The sequence below is a fragment of the Macaca nemestrina genome, chromosome 11, assembly GCF_043159975.1.
Source record: "Macaca nemestrina isolate mMacNem1 chromosome 11, mMacNem.hap1, whole genome shotgun sequence".
NCBI classification, from domain to species: Eukaryota; Metazoa; Chordata; class Mammalia; order Primates; family Cercopithecidae; genus Macaca; species Macaca nemestrina.
The window spans coordinates 112596109-112613595 of NC_092135.1; the positions used below are offsets into that span (position 1 = coordinate 112596109).

Sequence of the window (17487 nt, forward strand, 5' to 3'; positions counted from 1 at the left end):
TAGTTTAATTAGATCCTATTTATCAATTTTGGCTTTTGTTGCAATTGCTTTCGATTATTTTGTCATGAAATCTTTGCCTATGGCTACATCCTGAATGGTATAGCCTAGATTTTCTTCTAGGATTTTTATGGTTTTGGGTTTTACATTTAAGTCTTTAATCCATCTTGAGTTAATTTTTCTATAGGTGTAAGGAAGGGGTCCAGTTTCAATTTTCTGCATATGGCTAGCCAATTCTTTCAGCACCATTTATTAAATAGGGAATCCTTTCCCCATTACTTGTTTTTGTAAGGCTTGTAAAAGATCAGGTGGTTGTAAATGTGCAGCGTTATTTCTGAGTTCTCTATTCTGTTCCATTAACATCCCTTCATGTTAAAAATCTCAATAAACTAGGTATTGAAGGAACATAACTTAAAACAATAAAAGCCATTTATGACAAGCCCAGAGCCAACATTATACTAAATGGGCAAAAGCTGGAAGCACTCCCCTTAAAAACCAGTACAAGACAAGGATGCCCTCTCCCACCACTCCTATACAACAGACAGACAAAGAGTCAAATCATGAATAAACTCCCATTAACAATTGCTACAAAGAAAATAAAATACCTAGAAATACAGCTAACGAGGGAAGTGAAGGATGTCTTCAAGGAGGACTACAAAATACTGCTCCGAGAAATCAGAGAGGACGTGAACAAATGAAGAAACATTCCATGACCATGGATAGGAAGAATCAATATTGTGAAAATGTCCATCCTACCCAAAGTAATCTACAGATTCAATGCTATGCCCATTAAACAACCATTAGCATGCTTCATAGAATTAGAAGAAACTATTTTAAAATTCATATGGAATCATAACAGAGCTTGTATAGGGAAGGTAATCCTAAATAACAAGAACAAAGCTGGAAGCATCACACTACTGGACTTCAAACTATACTACAAGGCTACAGTAACCAAAACAGCATGGTACTGGTACAAAAATTGATGTCTATTTTTTATATTCCCAGCACATCTCAGCTTAGACAGGCCACATTTCAAATTCTCCATAGCTACGCATGGTAGTGGCTACTGAATAGGCAGCACAGCACTAGAAATTTATTGCCAAAGAAATGGGGAGTATTGAAGCCTCTGTTTGGCCTGCCCTTTCCTGTGCCTTTCATCACATTTCCCCTTCTAAGATGTGCCTGGTTGCCAAATACATTATCATTTTAATAATAGATTGTAAGGAAAGAAAGGAAGCACTACAACATTAAATGTATGCATTGATTTAAAAATGCATGCCAATATCAGAATTTATTTTTATGTGCAGGACCAAATATATGTCATGATGCCCTATTTTGGTGCAGTTTTTAACTTGCTTTTTACTCTGCCCCTTTATCCTACATATCTCCTCCCTCATCAGTAGCCCATTTCCCTAGCAAGATAGTCAGTGTTACCAACATAGTATTCATGCTTATTTTCCCTCCATCATCATATAATCCTATACAAATATGCACCAAAGTTTGTCTACATTTGTTTTACTAACATAGGATCCTATTATACCCCCTTATCTGCATAATCACTTTCTTATTCAACAATAACTCATGGAAATCCCTGCAAGTCAGCTGGAAGTTGTACTTCATTCTTTGTAATGACTGCAGAAGAGTCCATGGAGAAGGGTGCTATAATTCAATATTTCTGTGACTGGCAGGCGTTCACATTTTATCTCAGTTTTTTTAGCACTGAGGAAAAAACCTGCAAAACCACTCTATATAAATAGATGGAAAGATAGATATTTAGATAAATATCTTTGCCTACTCTTTTATTTAGCTTGCAACCTCTTTGTTTTGTTTTGTTTTTATTATACTTTAAGTTCTAAGGTACATGTGCACAATGTGCAGGTTTGTTACATATGTATACATGTGCCATGTTGGTGTGCTGCACCCATTAACTCACCATTTACATTAGGTATATCTCCTAATGCTATCCCTCCCCCCACCCCCCTCCCCACAGTAGGCCCCGATGTGTGATGTTCCCCTTCCTGTGTCCAAGTGATCCCATTGTGTGAGAGTGAGAACATGCGGTGTTTGGTTTTCTGTTCTTGTGATATTGTTATCCCTTAACTTAGACTTTCTCCCATCATATCTGGGCCCTTTATTTTCAGCCAATGACAGCATTTCCATTAGCAATCATAGCAAACCATTTTCATTTTCCTAATGACTCCCTCCTCAGTCAACAACTGAAACAGACCAATGTACCTCCCCTGACCCTACCTAATGATGTGCTGTCTATTTAGACATTTTCATTCGTCCTGCTTCTTGTACACAGCCTGAAGAAAATCCACATAGAAAAGATTTCACTGCTATATGCCCTCTCACTTTGCAAAAGCTATTCATGACATGAAAAAGATTCATTTCTTCACTGACGTCTTAAAAAAAATGGTTAATAAACATTAGAAATCAAAGGACCTGGATTCCATAAAGTAGTACAGACTGTAACTCAGGTAATAACAGTAAGTAGAATCATAATAGCAACAACTTAACATTTTTTGTGCCTTACTATGTGACAGGAACTGTTCTAAGTGCTTTACATATGTGAATTCATTTGTTCCTTCAAAAAGGAAGGAAACTGTAAAGTAGGTTCTCTTATCACATTATTATTATTCCCACTTTTTGGCTGCTGACATTGGGTTCATGCAGCCAGTAAATGGTAGGAGCAGAACTGAAACGTGGACAGTCTGGCTCCAGGGTCCTAATTATATCCCTTTACTCCTATCTCTGAACCACAGTGTTCCCAGCTGTAAAATGGGTGTTACAGTAATGACACAACCTACTTTTAGGATTGCTGAGAAGAAATAGGACAATGATTTTCAAATCATTAAAAGATCTAACAAGGTGGGGTTAGTCTTGTTTCAGCTTGGGAAGTTTGGCTGAGAGATTATTCCATCATTCAAAACAAAAACTAAGCAGATTAAATGTTTTAGACCACAGCAAATCAAACCATTTTCTGACCACAAACATCCTCCTGAAGGTGAGACTAGACAGCTACAGCTGGCAAACGTAGGACCCAAACTATGCCAGGTTCTCAGAGCCTGAGAATTTTCCTGAAATTAGAAGAAGAGCAGCCAACCTTTACTTCTATTGTGTAGCTTGACTGCGTCCTTCCTCTTCTCTTCACTCCAGCCCTTGCATTTTACTTAATTGGAACACCAGGCTATAAATCTTACATACTTAAGGGCCAGAAAACTCTCTGGAGCTCTCAGACTGAAATTTGTGTGGGAGTTCAGCAATATTGAATTTTCAAATAAAATGATTAACAGGCACCTTTAAGGCAGCCTTAGAGAAAACAATATTTCCTGAATCTTGCCACCTTAATCTAAGGAAGCTTTTTGTTTTAGGTCTAATAAAAAGGGTTTGGAAGTAACATAGGGATGAGTGACTAAAAGCAGGTAGAGGCCCTCTATTCTTTGCTCTGGAAGCTCCCTCCAGCAATTGCAGTCTCATCACTGCTCTCTTCCCAGGCACCAAAAGGGCATCGGAGCATGATAGTAGAAGGTTTAAGGCACTTAGTACAATTTTAACTGCAATCAGCTCTAACGACTGGTTTTTAGAAACATTTTTTCTAATATTTTAATAGTTGAAAATGGCTACACCTGATCAGATATCCTATTTGATTTTTCAGAGCACAATAGCATCTATCAGACTGCATGAAGCAGAGAATTAAATCAGTGAAGAGAAAGGGCATAATCCAACTCAATTTAACCACAGACTAAAGCCTGCAATCCTAGTATTTGCTGAAACAATGATTTAGATGCTCTGCCAAATAAATATAGGATGTTTATGGTTTTACACAATAGGAACCTGCCTCATTTATGCAGCAGAAAGATCATTTACAACCAATTTCTAGAAGACACTAAGTGTCAATAATAAATTTTCAAATCAAGACCAAAAATTTTTATACTCAAAAAAGGAGCATTAGGCGATAAGAAGTTGTTTCCAAGGAGAATTTTCAGGGACACCATACTAACTTAAAATCATAAAAGATCAAGGAAGTGGTCCTGACCAGCCTGGCTTTCCTAGTCTCTGGGAAGTAGGAGTCTCAGCTTTAAAAAGGATCTGAATCGACAAACAACAGAGCAGGGTATCTAGTACTGAAAGATCTGATCTCCGTAACAACCTGGCTGCCTTCCGAGATAATCACGAGAACCACATTGCCTTTCTGGCCATATGTGCTTCACAGGAGCAAATCCTGCTTTGCAGTTTTGAGAAGAGGTTGAATAGAGCTACTCAAGAGGCTTTTTCTCTGCCCCACATGGGAATTTTGTAGCGGGACTTTCCCTTCCCATCATCCATTCACCCCTTTATCCACATACACACAGAATTAAAACATCGTAGCCTTTTACCCCTACTACAGCAGCATCATCCCAGGTGCTATCAAAACTTGGAGGAAATGAAAAGTAGTTCTAACTCACAGAAAGATGGACTTCTGGGATGGAGCACAGAAAAAAAAAAAAATGGTGCTGTATCCCACCCCAGGCGCTTACTAACTGTGTGACTTTGAGAAAGTCACTTGACGTTTCTGTTTTATTGTCCCACCTGTAAAACAGAAAAAATAATACTCTGAGGAGAACATAAGGCCATGTATAAAAAGCTCTTGAAAATAATCTTCAAAATGTTACCCAAATTGCATGTTATCAATTAGGTCTGGATTTTGTATGAGCTTCCTACAAGAGAAAACTGGGGAGTCAGGAATAGGAAAATATATGGTTATGAAGTAAATATCAGCATATAAAGAAATTCTCTCAAGTACTCAACCTGGGAAACAGAATGTGAGGGCTGAAATTTAAGCTCTCTTATTGTTTAGTTCTCTGCCCTTTAACAAGTCCCTTAATTTCTCTGAGCTTTACTTTCCTCACCTGTGAAATGAGATCATGATAACCACTTTTTAGCAATATAGTGAATATATTCTATAAATATCAGTTTCCCACTCTGGATCCAGGACCTTGACTATGTGTCATTTTTATCTCCTCCGTGACCTGAAATGGTCCTGTTTATTTCTTTTTGTGCATTTTGCCTGATTTACCCCCCATTTAAATGTCAACTCCCTGAAGGCAAAAACTCTTATTCATTGATGCATCACTGCTGCTTCTAGAAGTCTTGTTTGGAATTAATGTTTATATTATTATACATTAGTCTGTTCTCACACTACTAATAAAGACATGCCTGAGACTGGGTAATATATAAAGGAAAGAGGTTTAATGGATTCACAGTTCCACATGGCTGGGGAGGCCTCACAATGATGGCAGAAGGTGAAAGACAAGCAAAGTCACGTTTTACATGGCAACAGGCAAGAGAGCTTGTGTAGGGGAACTCCCTTTTACAAAACCATGAGATCCCATGAGACTTATTCGCTATTACAAGAGCAGCACAGGAGAGACCCATTCCCATGATTTGATTACCTCCCATGGGGTCCCTTTCACAACAGGTGATCATCTTGCCTCCAGGCTTGGTTGTCTTGGCTATTCTGAATATTCTCTGGCCACAACTTCCTTTAATAAGTGTATTTTCTGCTTAAATTATCCAGGGTTGGTTTTGTTGCTTAATAGATAGGATCCTCCTCTTCTCCCAACAACCTGGTATCTTAATCCTATTGCATGTGACCGTGGTCTCCTAAGGGAACCCAACTGTGTTGTCCTCCTAGAAATTACCTCCATCCTCCAGCCCTTTTCTTCTCCCTCCCCCAGATCAAACTGCACATTTTCTAGGGGCTTTTCCCTTAGGACTTTACTTTTTATAAAGCATAATCTCATAAACTAATTCAAGCCAATGTGCTAATTGCTGACACTAATTTGATATCACTCCAGCATTTCAGCAGATACTCCCAATGCCTCAAAGCAAAGGAGAAAGGAATGTGTTTTCGTTACCATCATACAGTTGCAGGGCCTGTGAGGGCTCTAGTCTTTGTCTGCAATCTTAAGAGCCCTGCATCCATCAAGGTAGCTCCTGTCTATTTCATCCATGAGTGCTCTGTGGACCAATCATATAGCAACCATGGTGCAGTTAATGAAATCAATGTCTCTATTTCATGGTAACACTCACACACACACACACCCCTACATAAAATCCTTCAACGACTTCCCAATGCTTTATCATGGCCAACAAGGCCCCCAGTCTAGTGGATATGTCCAAAAGTATTTAACAACTGGCTAGAGGGAAAAATCTTAGTTTTAGCATTTTCTGATTTGGGTGACAGAAAAACACCCACCATGGCCAGTTTCAAGCTATCAAAAAAGTGTCAGTGACATTATAAGATTCCTGAAGAGTTAACTGTTTGCTCTTGCAAGCCAATATGAGACACCAGCTCCAGTACAAAACTGTCCCAACTTGTTTTCCTGGCCACTTCACTGACATCATCATGCTATGCTACACTCATCACTTCAACCCCTTTAGCCTTCTACAGCCACTCAATGGCTCCTCCTCTGCACCCCCACACACAGCCAGCCTTACTGTAGTCTAAGTCAGGTTCTCGGCTACAACCTTCCACAGTTGTGTGATCCTCTCCTTTAGAGTACTTATTTCAGGTTATATGTTTACTCCCCTTAATGCAATCATGTGATGTTTAATGCTTAACATCATAAGTAAACACAGACTGGAAGAGGTGTAAACAGAGTGGCTATCAACTTCCTTTTCCATCGAGTTTTTATGGGGAAATTTCAGGGCTTACCAGGAAAAAAAAAAAACTGCTCAGCTCTTAATACCACAAATACGACAGAGACCCTTCAATTTTCTGCTGGTTTTGTAGAATCCTGGATGATTGAAACTGGAAAAGATCACTTCAAATGCTTGTTCTCTGATCACTAGATACACTGGAAGGTGCTTTATGGTCTATCTTGAGGAGGTTGAAGTGAGAAGATGGAATAAAAAGGGACTGAAAGGATAGAGCCCTGGGTTCTCCACAGCCAAATCACCAGAACAACTCTGCTGTTATATATTTCTCATATTGTTCTTCCTTGTAAGATTTACTTTGAATGATTCCTACTATGGAAAAATGCTTACCAACCAGTTTTCATTTTATAGATGTGCAAAATATGTGCTCAGAGAAGAACAGAATATGGAAAATTATTATTATTTGATATAGGGTCTCACTTTGTCACCCAAACTGGAATGCTGCAGCACGATCTTAATTCACTGTAGCCTCAACTTCCTGGGCTCAAGAGATCCTTCTGCCTCAACCTCCCAAGTAGCTGGGACTACCAGGGGTGCACCACCATGCCCAGCTAATTTTTTGTATTTTTCATAGAGATGGGGTTTTACCATGTTGCCCAGGCTAGTCTCTCAAACTCCAGCCAAGCAATCCACCCAACTTGACCTCCTTAAATGCTGGGATTACAGATGTGAGCCACCATGCCCGGCAGGGAAAATTACTCATGTGTCTTGTTAAAAAAAAAAAAAGTTTTCATGTGTGATTATTCCTACCTTTTCCTCTTTGCTCCTAGCTCCAAACTCCCAGTAAAAAATTCTGTTTCCAATTTTATCACGTTTTCAAAAACATGAATCCTGAGACTAGACCACATAGACTCCCATTTTTGTGGGGGTTAGAGAGCACTTGAGCTGATAAGTCATAGAACCTCCACTTGAGCCAGGTCTCTTGAGTTATGGGCCACTTTCATTCCGCTTTTTGGTTGGTCTACATCCAGTAGCAGTGAGAACTTCACTGCTGCCAAAAGGAAAGTCTAACTGCCCAAGCATCTTCTCCATGAGAAATTTCCTTCAGTTTTAAATAAATTATGATTCCTGAAGACTATATAAATACACAATATAAAACCAGTAAATCTGATAAAGACCTGTAGAAAAACCAGTCTCACTTGTTTCTAGCCACATCAAATTTCTTGCCTCAGTATGCAAACACAAAAACCAACTAGACTTCTAAATTCTGATCAGAAGCTCAGGATCTGGGCAAAGGAATACAGTAATGCACTCCTAGCTACCTGCCTCTTTTCCTGGGCAATTAGAAGCATCTTGTAGTTCAGAGAGATTTGAATTCATATCCCACTGATGTCACTTCCTGGACATGTGATTTCAGGGAGATTTATCTGTGAGGTTCAGTGTCCTGAAGGTAAGAACATGCACCTTTTTATGTGGTTTGTTGTAATAATTAAATGAGACAAATTTCTGGCCTGAAGTAAATGTTCAAGAAATGATCACCATGTGTTTTCATTCATTACCAAATACTCCTATACATTTAATACTAACCCTAGGCTTGACATTCAAAGCCTGATTCATAAGTTCAGAAACTAAGTTCACTTCCAATATATACGTACTTTATATTATTTCATTCAGTTAAAAAAATTTATACTTTCCTAATATTTGTCAGACACAGTAGTAGACCTGGACCATAAGAAATAACAAAGCTTCAGTTCCTGTCTTCAAGGATCTGACTACTTAAACCATACCTGACAGATAATACCTATATTTTCTCTCATTCTCTCTCTCTTTCATTCATATTCTTTCATTCATATTCATTCTCTCTCTCTCTCTCTCTCTCTCTCCCCCCCCCCCCCCACCCCCAGGGGCTCCCTCTGTTGCCCAGGCTGGAGTGCACTGGCAAAACCTCAGGTCACTGCAGCCTCGACCTCCTGGGCTCAAGCAATCCTCCCCAGTCAGCCTCCCCAGTATTTGGGACAACAGGTGCACATCACCACTCCTGGCTTTCTGTTTTTGATAGAGACAAGGTCTCACTATGTTGCCCAGGCTGGTCTCAAACTCCTGGGCTCAAGTGATCCTCCTGCCTTAGCCTCCTAAAGTGCTGGGATTACAAGTGTAAGCCACCACAACCGGCCTACCTCCTATATTCTTAAAGATCACTAAAAGAGAAGACCACACCACATTGTTGGCAACTACTACATTCAGTTCTCAGTCCTCTGAAGAATTTACATGATGTGTAAGTGTGTTCAATTCATTGAGAATCAATATGTCTCCATTTCCTCCTATTCTAGGCCCCAGAAGGAGGAGATAACAGTTGGTCACCATTTTTTACATAATAAGCCTTCATTCTTTGAGAGTTATTGAGTTATTCCTCCATCTTCTCTTTCTAGATTAAATAATTCCAATCCCCTTAACCTTTTCTCAGAGGTCCTATTTGCCTGCCTTCACTTTAATCATTTTCATTGTTCCCCTCTGGAGTCTCTCCAAATCCTCTGCATTAAAATATGTTGCTTTGCCATTGAATTCACTCTAAGAAACGTATTCCCTTACATCTACCGAGACAAAAAGAAAGCAGTCCCCAAATACAAGGTAGACAATAGATAGAAGGATACAGTTGCTACGTAAAGAACTCATGGTGGGCTCTCATATGCTCAAAGCAAATCTGCATTTACTGTCACCACTATTAAGGAAGAAGGGCTAAAACCAGAACCATTTTTAAATAATGCCAACCATTCTGCTTGACAATTATCTAAATTACTTTTAAGCAGATAAGACTATTAACAGCAAACTTGAGACTTCTGTAGTTACACCTAAGGTTCTCAGAAGGGTACTAATAAAAAATCACTGTACTACTAGAGCTAATGAGATCAAACAGGAATTTTTGATTCTGTAAAATACCTCTGGCTATCAGGTAGAGGTGAGAGCTTACCATATAATTTACAGAAGTGCCTTTGGTTAGGCCTGGCACGTGCAAAGGATCTTTCTTTGCATTCTGTCAATCAATATACAGTCATTAATATTTCTTGAGCTGAGAGTGCAGCAAATTCTAAATGACTCTGAAGAAATGGTGTATAGAGGTTAGTCAACTACACACTAACCATAGTTCGATATCAGCATATGCAGAAAGGGGTGGATATGAAAACCAGAGCTCCAGTCAAATATCCCTTCAGGATATGCATAGAGATTTGTAAGAACTCTCTTTTCACAAAGATTCCTCCCTGCCTGTCTCTCTTATTGTGCCACTGATATTATCCAGCCTCCTGTGAGCCAGTAGCATGTCTCTACACATACACACGCATGCTCACATGCTCACACAGTTAAGCTTCTTCTGACTGTCAAATATCCAAATTTCCTCAAGAAGTTGGGAAAACTCTTACTGGATAATATATTGCCTGGTTCAGGGACTTCTTTTAAAACCACTATGTAGAATTTTTTTTTTCCCACCTGGAAAAGCTAAAAGTACACAATTGGGGTAAAAAGACTTGGTTACAAGCGGACAGGTGGTAAGAGGAACCACTGCCTCCTCCAGTTTGACGCCAGGCAAACAGGTGGACGTTCACTCTAGTATGATTTCTAAAACTAGGTTAGCCCTGGCAAGACCCTGTTTGACCTACAACTGGTTGGGCTGAGAGAGGTCTGTCAACAAGGGCCCTAGGAGAATGAGCTACATTCTGGAAAAAACCTCTCTGCCAAGTTCTCTGAAGACTCCCTCAGTTCTGGGTCCAGAACAAATTCACAGTTTGGTGTTGAATTTTCTCAGGGAGCTGTAGACCCAAAGGCAGTCGAATCTATCAAACAATGACTTAAATCCCAAGACCTATGGAATATTGTAGCCCTTAAATAATCAGCAATAAGGATGGCCAGTGGCTTGGAATCATAGACTCAGAACAAGACTGGGCATGGTGGCTCACGCCAGTAATCCCAGCACTTTGGGAGGCCAAGGCAGGTGGATCACCTGAGGTCAGGAATTCAAGACCAGTCTGCCCAACATGGTGAAACCTTGTCTCTACTAAAAATATAAAACATTAGCCAGGTAGTCCCAGCTACTTGGGAGGCTGAGGCAGGAGAATCGCTTGACTCCTGGATGCGGGGGTTGCAGTGAGCTGAGATTGTGCCACTGCACTCCAGCCTAGGTGACAGAGTGAGACTCTGACTCAAAAAACAACAACAAAAAGTGAACAAGAAGCACCCTCCCGGGCGAAGGCTGACAGCTTGCTAGCTACTTGTCAGAGCTGACCCTTATTCCCTCCTGCTCTGCGTGGTTCTTTATGCTTGAGCACATGCCAAGCGTTTGTGTTACAGAGTGAAGAAAGGCATAGGCACTCCACCACCGGTAAGTGTTGAGGTCTGGGAGTTCTGAAACAATGGGCAATTAAAACCATAACATATTGAATAGCTTTGTGTTGAAAAGTATATGTTGTATAATTAATTATAATTTTATAAAAGCAAGACACCAAATATGAAGTGGAACTACACATAGCCCCACATTTCATTTATTTGATGGTAAAGACAGTCTTACTTATCAAGGGGGTAAGAAGGTGAAAGTAGGGCACTGATGTTGATATGCATTGCCTTATTACTTTGTAGTGGTTGTGGTGAGTGGCCAGTAATGCCGGGTTAATAAATCACTGGTAGACATAACTCAATGTTCTCTCTCTTTACCCAAATGTGTACTTCAGAGACCTAATACCAAATTGCTTCAAAGAAAGAACAATTTGTACCACCCTACTATAATCCATTGCACTTTGGGAAGCAATTTTTATTCCATTTGAATTTGGAAACTATAGTAATAACTAACACTGAACACTGGTATTCCTACATTGGGAAGGTCAAAAAATGCAAGAAAGTAAGGGGAAAGTAAGAGAAAGGAGGGAAAGACAGACAAGAATTTTTTAAAAACCTGAAATGGGTGAATTTTTAAAACATTCATCTATAATGAGCAGGGGACATTTTCAATAAGGCTTTTGAATGTCAAAAAGTAAAACAAAATTCCTGCTGACTTTCAAAAGCCCACTATTTTGGGTCATTCTTTAAAAAAAAAAGAGATAGCCAGCCGATTAAAGGAAGTCCATTTATAAAAATCAAATGAACCTCTAACAAAGCTTGTTCAGGACATGAATAAATCATCTGGTCATGAATTATTCATTGTTATCAAGAAACAAGCTGGGGATTCCAGGAACTGCGCTGGGGAGGCACTGAAACTGGGGAACGAGCGAGTTTATTGTCTCAAACCCACCACAGGAAGGGAGAGGGCAGGCCACGGGTGCCACCATCTGAGGCAGACCATGTCAGCACTCCCTCGTGTTTCAGAGCATACATTGGCAGCCTTTACATCCCAGAGGACAAAACAAATAGAGTTTAACCCACAGAACCTAAATTTAGAAAACTGCATGTACTCAGGAAGCAGACAATACGATTTTTTGAAGATTGTCTCTTTTTATTTAAGTTCACGATATACATGGGAAATATGAGCTGTGTGCAAAAGATAGCAGAATTTCAAGGAGATGGCTAGAAAATTCCTTGATAAGTCAGTAGTCTGACCTACTCATTCATGGCTTTGGGGCTTGGGTTTGGATGGTGGGGAGAAAGGGAGGCTTGCAGATTTAATCAACTAATCAATGTATCTGTGTGTTCCAGGTCCAAACTGCTTTGCAGGAACTACAATAATTCCAGCTGGCATTGAAGTGAAAGTGGACGAATGTAACATCTGTCACTGTCACAACGGGGACTGGTGGAAGCCTGCTCAGTGTTCAAAACGTGAATGCCAAGGCAAGCAGACTGTGTAGGACAAACTTCCAACCAATGACAAGTTCTTAGGAAAGGATGCTATGGCTTCAACACTGCACATGTTTAACACAAAACAAAACAAACTCCTGCCAGCTACAACAGGGTCACCAGCAAAACCTTCTAGGGTTGACAAAAGTGAATATTTTACTAAGAGGAAATTTCTCTTTCTCTCTTGCTATATAAAATATATATAGTATATAGCTATCTAAATCGCTTTTGTATTTACCAATGCTTGATGGTGACTTGACGAACGGATTTCTGGAACAAAAAGAAAGAAATAGCCTTGCACAGGCTCCTTCCCTGGTGATGCCTCTGACCTACCAGCTCACTGTCCCCTGGTTTACTTCATTTTTACTCTTCTGTACATCGTACATGGCATTGTTCTCCTGTGTTTTTTTTTTTTTTTTTTTCACTTGTAGAGTCTAAGGGGCTAGATTTGACTGCGCACAGTAAAGTTTTGAGTTGTGTCAAAAAAGGTTTGGTGAAGGAATGTCAGGGGAAAGATCTTTCCCGAGCTGGGAGACACAAGAGCATCCAGTCAATTGCTCCCCTAGGGTGAATCATGCCCTGTAGACTAAGGAAAGGGGGGTGGGCACATAGACGGACCTATTGCTGGACAAGGTTGGGAACAAGTACTTTGTCCATTACGTGGGGGCTCACAATTCTTACAAACCACACATTTCACATGGAAAACCTTGAAACTGCCAATCAAAATCTATTATGTAAAGAACACCATGAGCTTAACTGAAGAATCCAAAGAGAGACAGATCTTTAAAATTGTAGCATTAATCATCAGACTTTTTCATGATGTGAAATTTGAGTTTGGTTTGTAACTAAACACACTCTAAACTCACTCTGTCATCGGGCAATATAAATACCAGAACCAGGGTGAGAAACCCCACTGTGAATCCAAATCCTTCTGAACATCTCTGGCTTTTGAGTTCAGATTTGGCTAAAAGTCAGTAGTACACACTGGCAGTTTTTGTAGTTCAGGACTGTATTTGCCATGTTGTAGTAACAACCACTCAGCCCTACGTCTGAAACACAGATTCAGGACACTCTTTCCACCTCAAGTGCTGATTAAAATTAAAGATTAGGGTAGAGTGAGTCTTGCACAATACAATTCCATTTGTTGAACATTTTTTAAAATGTATATATTAGATACTGAAAACTTAAAATGAACCTTTGAAGAGTCTCCAGGTTGCCCTGGTAATGCTGCTAGTATAGTAACAGAAAAAACAAAATACACAGGGTATCTGATGCCACCTCAATTCAAGTGCAAAATTAACAATTCTGAAAACACATGGCATAGTTAGTTGCTTATTCCATGCTCCTGTCGTAAAAACCCTGGCACAGATCTGATAGGGTCCTTGAAGAGACTTTACAGTTGTCTTTATTATCAGCCTTCTTTCTTTTTCTGCTCCCCCAAGCTGGGCTTTGCCATAGCTCCTGTAGAGTGCCATATTCTAGAGCAAGGAGTCTCAATCTTAGTAGGATTGACATTTGGGGCCAGATCATTGTCTGTTGGTGGGGGCTGTCCTATGTGTTTTTAGGATGTTTAGCAGCATCTCTGGCTTCTATCCACTAGGTGCCAGTAGCAACATCCCAGCGGCGGGTGACAACCAAATGTCTCCAGATATTGCCTGATGTCCTTAAGGAGTGGGAGTGAGGGGCATAATTTCACCTGGTTGAGAACCAGTGGCCTAGAATAATCGGTAGTGGTTTCTGCCAGGGAACACACTAGGCAAGCTCTAGCAGCACGTGTGGCTTTTGTGAGCTTCTGATCCCTTTGGAAGATGTACAGTCAGTATTCCCAAGGGCTCAGTCTTCTCCATAGAGAGTGAGGCTTCTAATGCTATAGGCCCACCCTCAGGAAACGTATTTTTTTAGTCTTGTCAACTGGTTTTTCATTTAAAATTGTCAGCCTCTCCTCCCTGGAAGCATCTCCTGTCATCAAGAGTTGTCATTTCCAAAATTAATGTGCCGACGAGTTGGACCTGACATTTTTACGCACACTGTGCTTGTGTTATGATACAAAGAGCCATGCCGGCACCATCCTGAGGAAGAACATCAAGCCACCTTCCCTTAGAACACCAATTTGCAGCAAGGTTGGTGCCTTTCAGTTGCCACCATGGATACATCATATAGACAGTCATGAATCATTCATGAGCAATGCTGCATGATTTATGTCTGCACTCAAAAGTAAAGGCACTCCACACTTCAGCTTGTGTCTAGACAGAGATGTATTATAGAGCTTTCTTTGCCCTGAGGTTGCCTGTTGCCAACTTCAAAAATCCACACTCTTGGAAAGAAAGAATAATAATAAATGACAGGAATAAGGTTGGAAACTCAGAAAATATCATTAATAGAGCCATGCGGCATAGTACCTTATCTATTATTAAGGAGTTACTATGTCCTTTTTTAGAAAACAGAAAGAGTGCAACTGGGAAGCTGAAGTGCAGAAATTTTGCATCTAAGTATTGGCACAGTGAGAGTCACAGCAAGAATTTACTAGAATGGAATGGGACATCCATTAAGGATCTCTCTACAGAGAGTTTGCAGAAAGCAGGCTGTTCTGTGGCCTCTGATAACCAGCTAGAGAGAGAGAGTTTTATTGTGGGTTTTGTTGTTGTTGGATTTTCTTTTTCTCAAAGTTTCACTACAAGCTGTTTCCTTTAAGATTTTGTAGCACTGACGTTTTTCCCTCTTGAGGGAGAGATGAACTTATACTGTGACAATTTCTCATAAACTGATAAACATTTACAACTTCCTTCTACCCAGGTCATTGAGAAATTCTTTCCGGACTCTGAACAAGAGAGCTCTGGTCTCATCTGTTGTTTGTTTCTTGTGAAGTCTTTGTTTGCAGCCACACTGTCACCTCTGTACTCCTATTTCTCCTCCGCCTTTGGTTCTCGGCTTTAATGACGGCTATGTTAAAATAAGGGATCAACATCTTGTTTGTCAGCTGATGCCTATTAAAAACGATTCAGTTTCTAAAATCTTTGAAAAATGGTGTGCCTGAAAACTAGTGAGAAAAAAAAAAAAAACCTGAACACTAAACTGTAAAAAGGGGATTCTAGCAACAATATTTCATGTGTAAAAGAATATATTATTAAAAAATTATTTTGTTAAATATAAAGTGTGTTAACCAGCAAACATTGTTTGTGGTATATTTTCCTTCCCACATTTCTCCCTTCTCCCTACCCTCATTATTTAATGACTAATTCTCGGTTACTTCTATCATCTGAAAGTACATGTGTCATTAGAGCTGTATTCAATTAGAATGAAGCATTAGCTTTTGCATTTGCCTGCACACATTTTCATTTTTCATAATGCAAGGCATTGCTGACTTGGGGATCCGAGAGGCGGCTCAAATAAGCCAGCAGTGAGAGGGTAAGCGATAGTAAAATTCTTTTCCTGACCCCAGATCCATATACTATGCTAATGATAATCTATAATTATTGAGTGCTGGCTCTGAGCCAGGCCCCGTGCTAAGCTCTGGGCCCACAGGATTGTATTCAATCCATACAGCACACCTATGAGAGAGGAACTCTTGTCATCTCTGCTTTGTTCTTGAGGAAACCAGAATATAAAACGGTTAAATGCTTTGCCCAAAGTCACAGGCTAGTAAGTAGCAAAGCAGAAATTTTTATTATAAAAGTTTTCAAACATATATAAAGAAAATAGTATAAAGAACCTCCATTTACCCATTGCCCAGATTCAACTGTGATCAAGATATTGTGAATATTTCTAACAATCCAACAAATGTTTATTAAATAACCAATGCTACTACTTACAGTTCATTTAATACTTATATGCCAGAGACTTTGACTTGAAATTTACTTGTATCATCACACTTAATTCTCACACAACCCCTTTAAAGAGGTAATGTTATTCCTAAATTACAAATCAAGAATCTAATAAGCTTGCATATAAAAGTGAGATCATGCAGTATTTTTCATTCTGGTGTGACTTATTTCACTTAACATAATGCCCTCCATATAATACTTCATTTATTCTTTATTTCCCTTAAGTCTTTTTTTTAGACAGGGTCTTACTCAGTCACACAGGCTGGAGTGCAGCAGTGCGATTACAGCTCACTGCAGCCTTGACCTCCCTGGCTCAGATAACCCTCCCACCTCAGCCTCTCAAGTAGCTAGGACTACAGACGTATCAGGCCTGGTTAATATTTTTGTAGAGATAGGGTTTTGCATGTTGCCCAGGCTGATCTCAAGGGCTCAATAAATCTGCTTGCTGTGGCCTCCCAATGTGCCGGGATTACAAGTGTGAGCCACTGTGCCCAACCCCTCTTAAGTTTTTTAAGTAGATATCAAGCATCATATGATTTTATCCCTACAATTTGCAGTAATCATCTAAGAAAAGTGACATTTTCTTACAAGACCGTACTGTTACACATTATTTTATTAAACCTAACAAAATAAATTCTTAGTATCATTTAATATTTAATCCCTATTAAAACTTCTTAGGTTTTCTAAAATATGAGAAAGAGATGTCTGCATGATTCAAACAGTCCATAACTTTGGATGTGGTTGTTTTGCCTCCTAAGTTCAGCTATGAATTCTGACAGAGTCCGTAGCTTATTGTTCTTCGAGGGTGTGTGTTTCTTAAAGCTCCATGTTCAACTTCTTTCCAGACTGAGCAGGGAAACAGCAGGGCAAGAGGCTTTCTACCAATTGACCTCCAAGGGTCAAAGAGCCCTGGAGCAGGAATTGTTGCTGACGACCAGAACGCAGAAGACAGTGCCTTTGATATGTATGTAAGCTTTCCTTAGGGACTAAGAGTAAATTGTTATTTTTCTTCTCCTTGAGACAAACAAATTGCTTAATGCAGAACAAAACTGAACAATATTTTATGAATTGCCATCATCTTCTGCATTGTTGGAGGAAGAAAAACAAGGGCAACCACTAAGAAAATGTCAGCATGGCATCCCCACGCACAAGAATACACACCCCAGCTCCACTACCATTTTCTTAAAACAAGAGTAGACTTTCTTTCATGTCA

At 39.8% G+C, this 17487-nt stretch overlaps 1 protein-coding gene across 4 annotated transcripts in view; it reads left to right on the forward strand.

Moving 5' to 3' along the window:
* LOC105481154 (von Willebrand factor C domain containing 2 like) overlaps positions 1 to 15635 on the forward strand; it is a 169142-nt gene extending 153507 nt beyond the window's left edge. For 3 of the 4 annotated variants that reach the window (XR_003017932.2, XM_011740503.3, XM_024792650.2), the window contains one exon: positions 12316 to 15635. Coding sequence is in view for 2 of the 4 variants with exons in the window: in XM_011740503.3 (XP_011738805.1) it covers positions 12316 to 12464 (149 nt within the window). In the remaining 2 variants the exon portion in view is untranslated. The remainder of the gene's footprint in view (positions 1 to 12315) is intronic. The other variant, XR_011610010.1, reaches the window with a different exon arrangement.
* The last annotated feature ends 1852 nt before the right edge of the window (positions 15636 to 17487 follow it).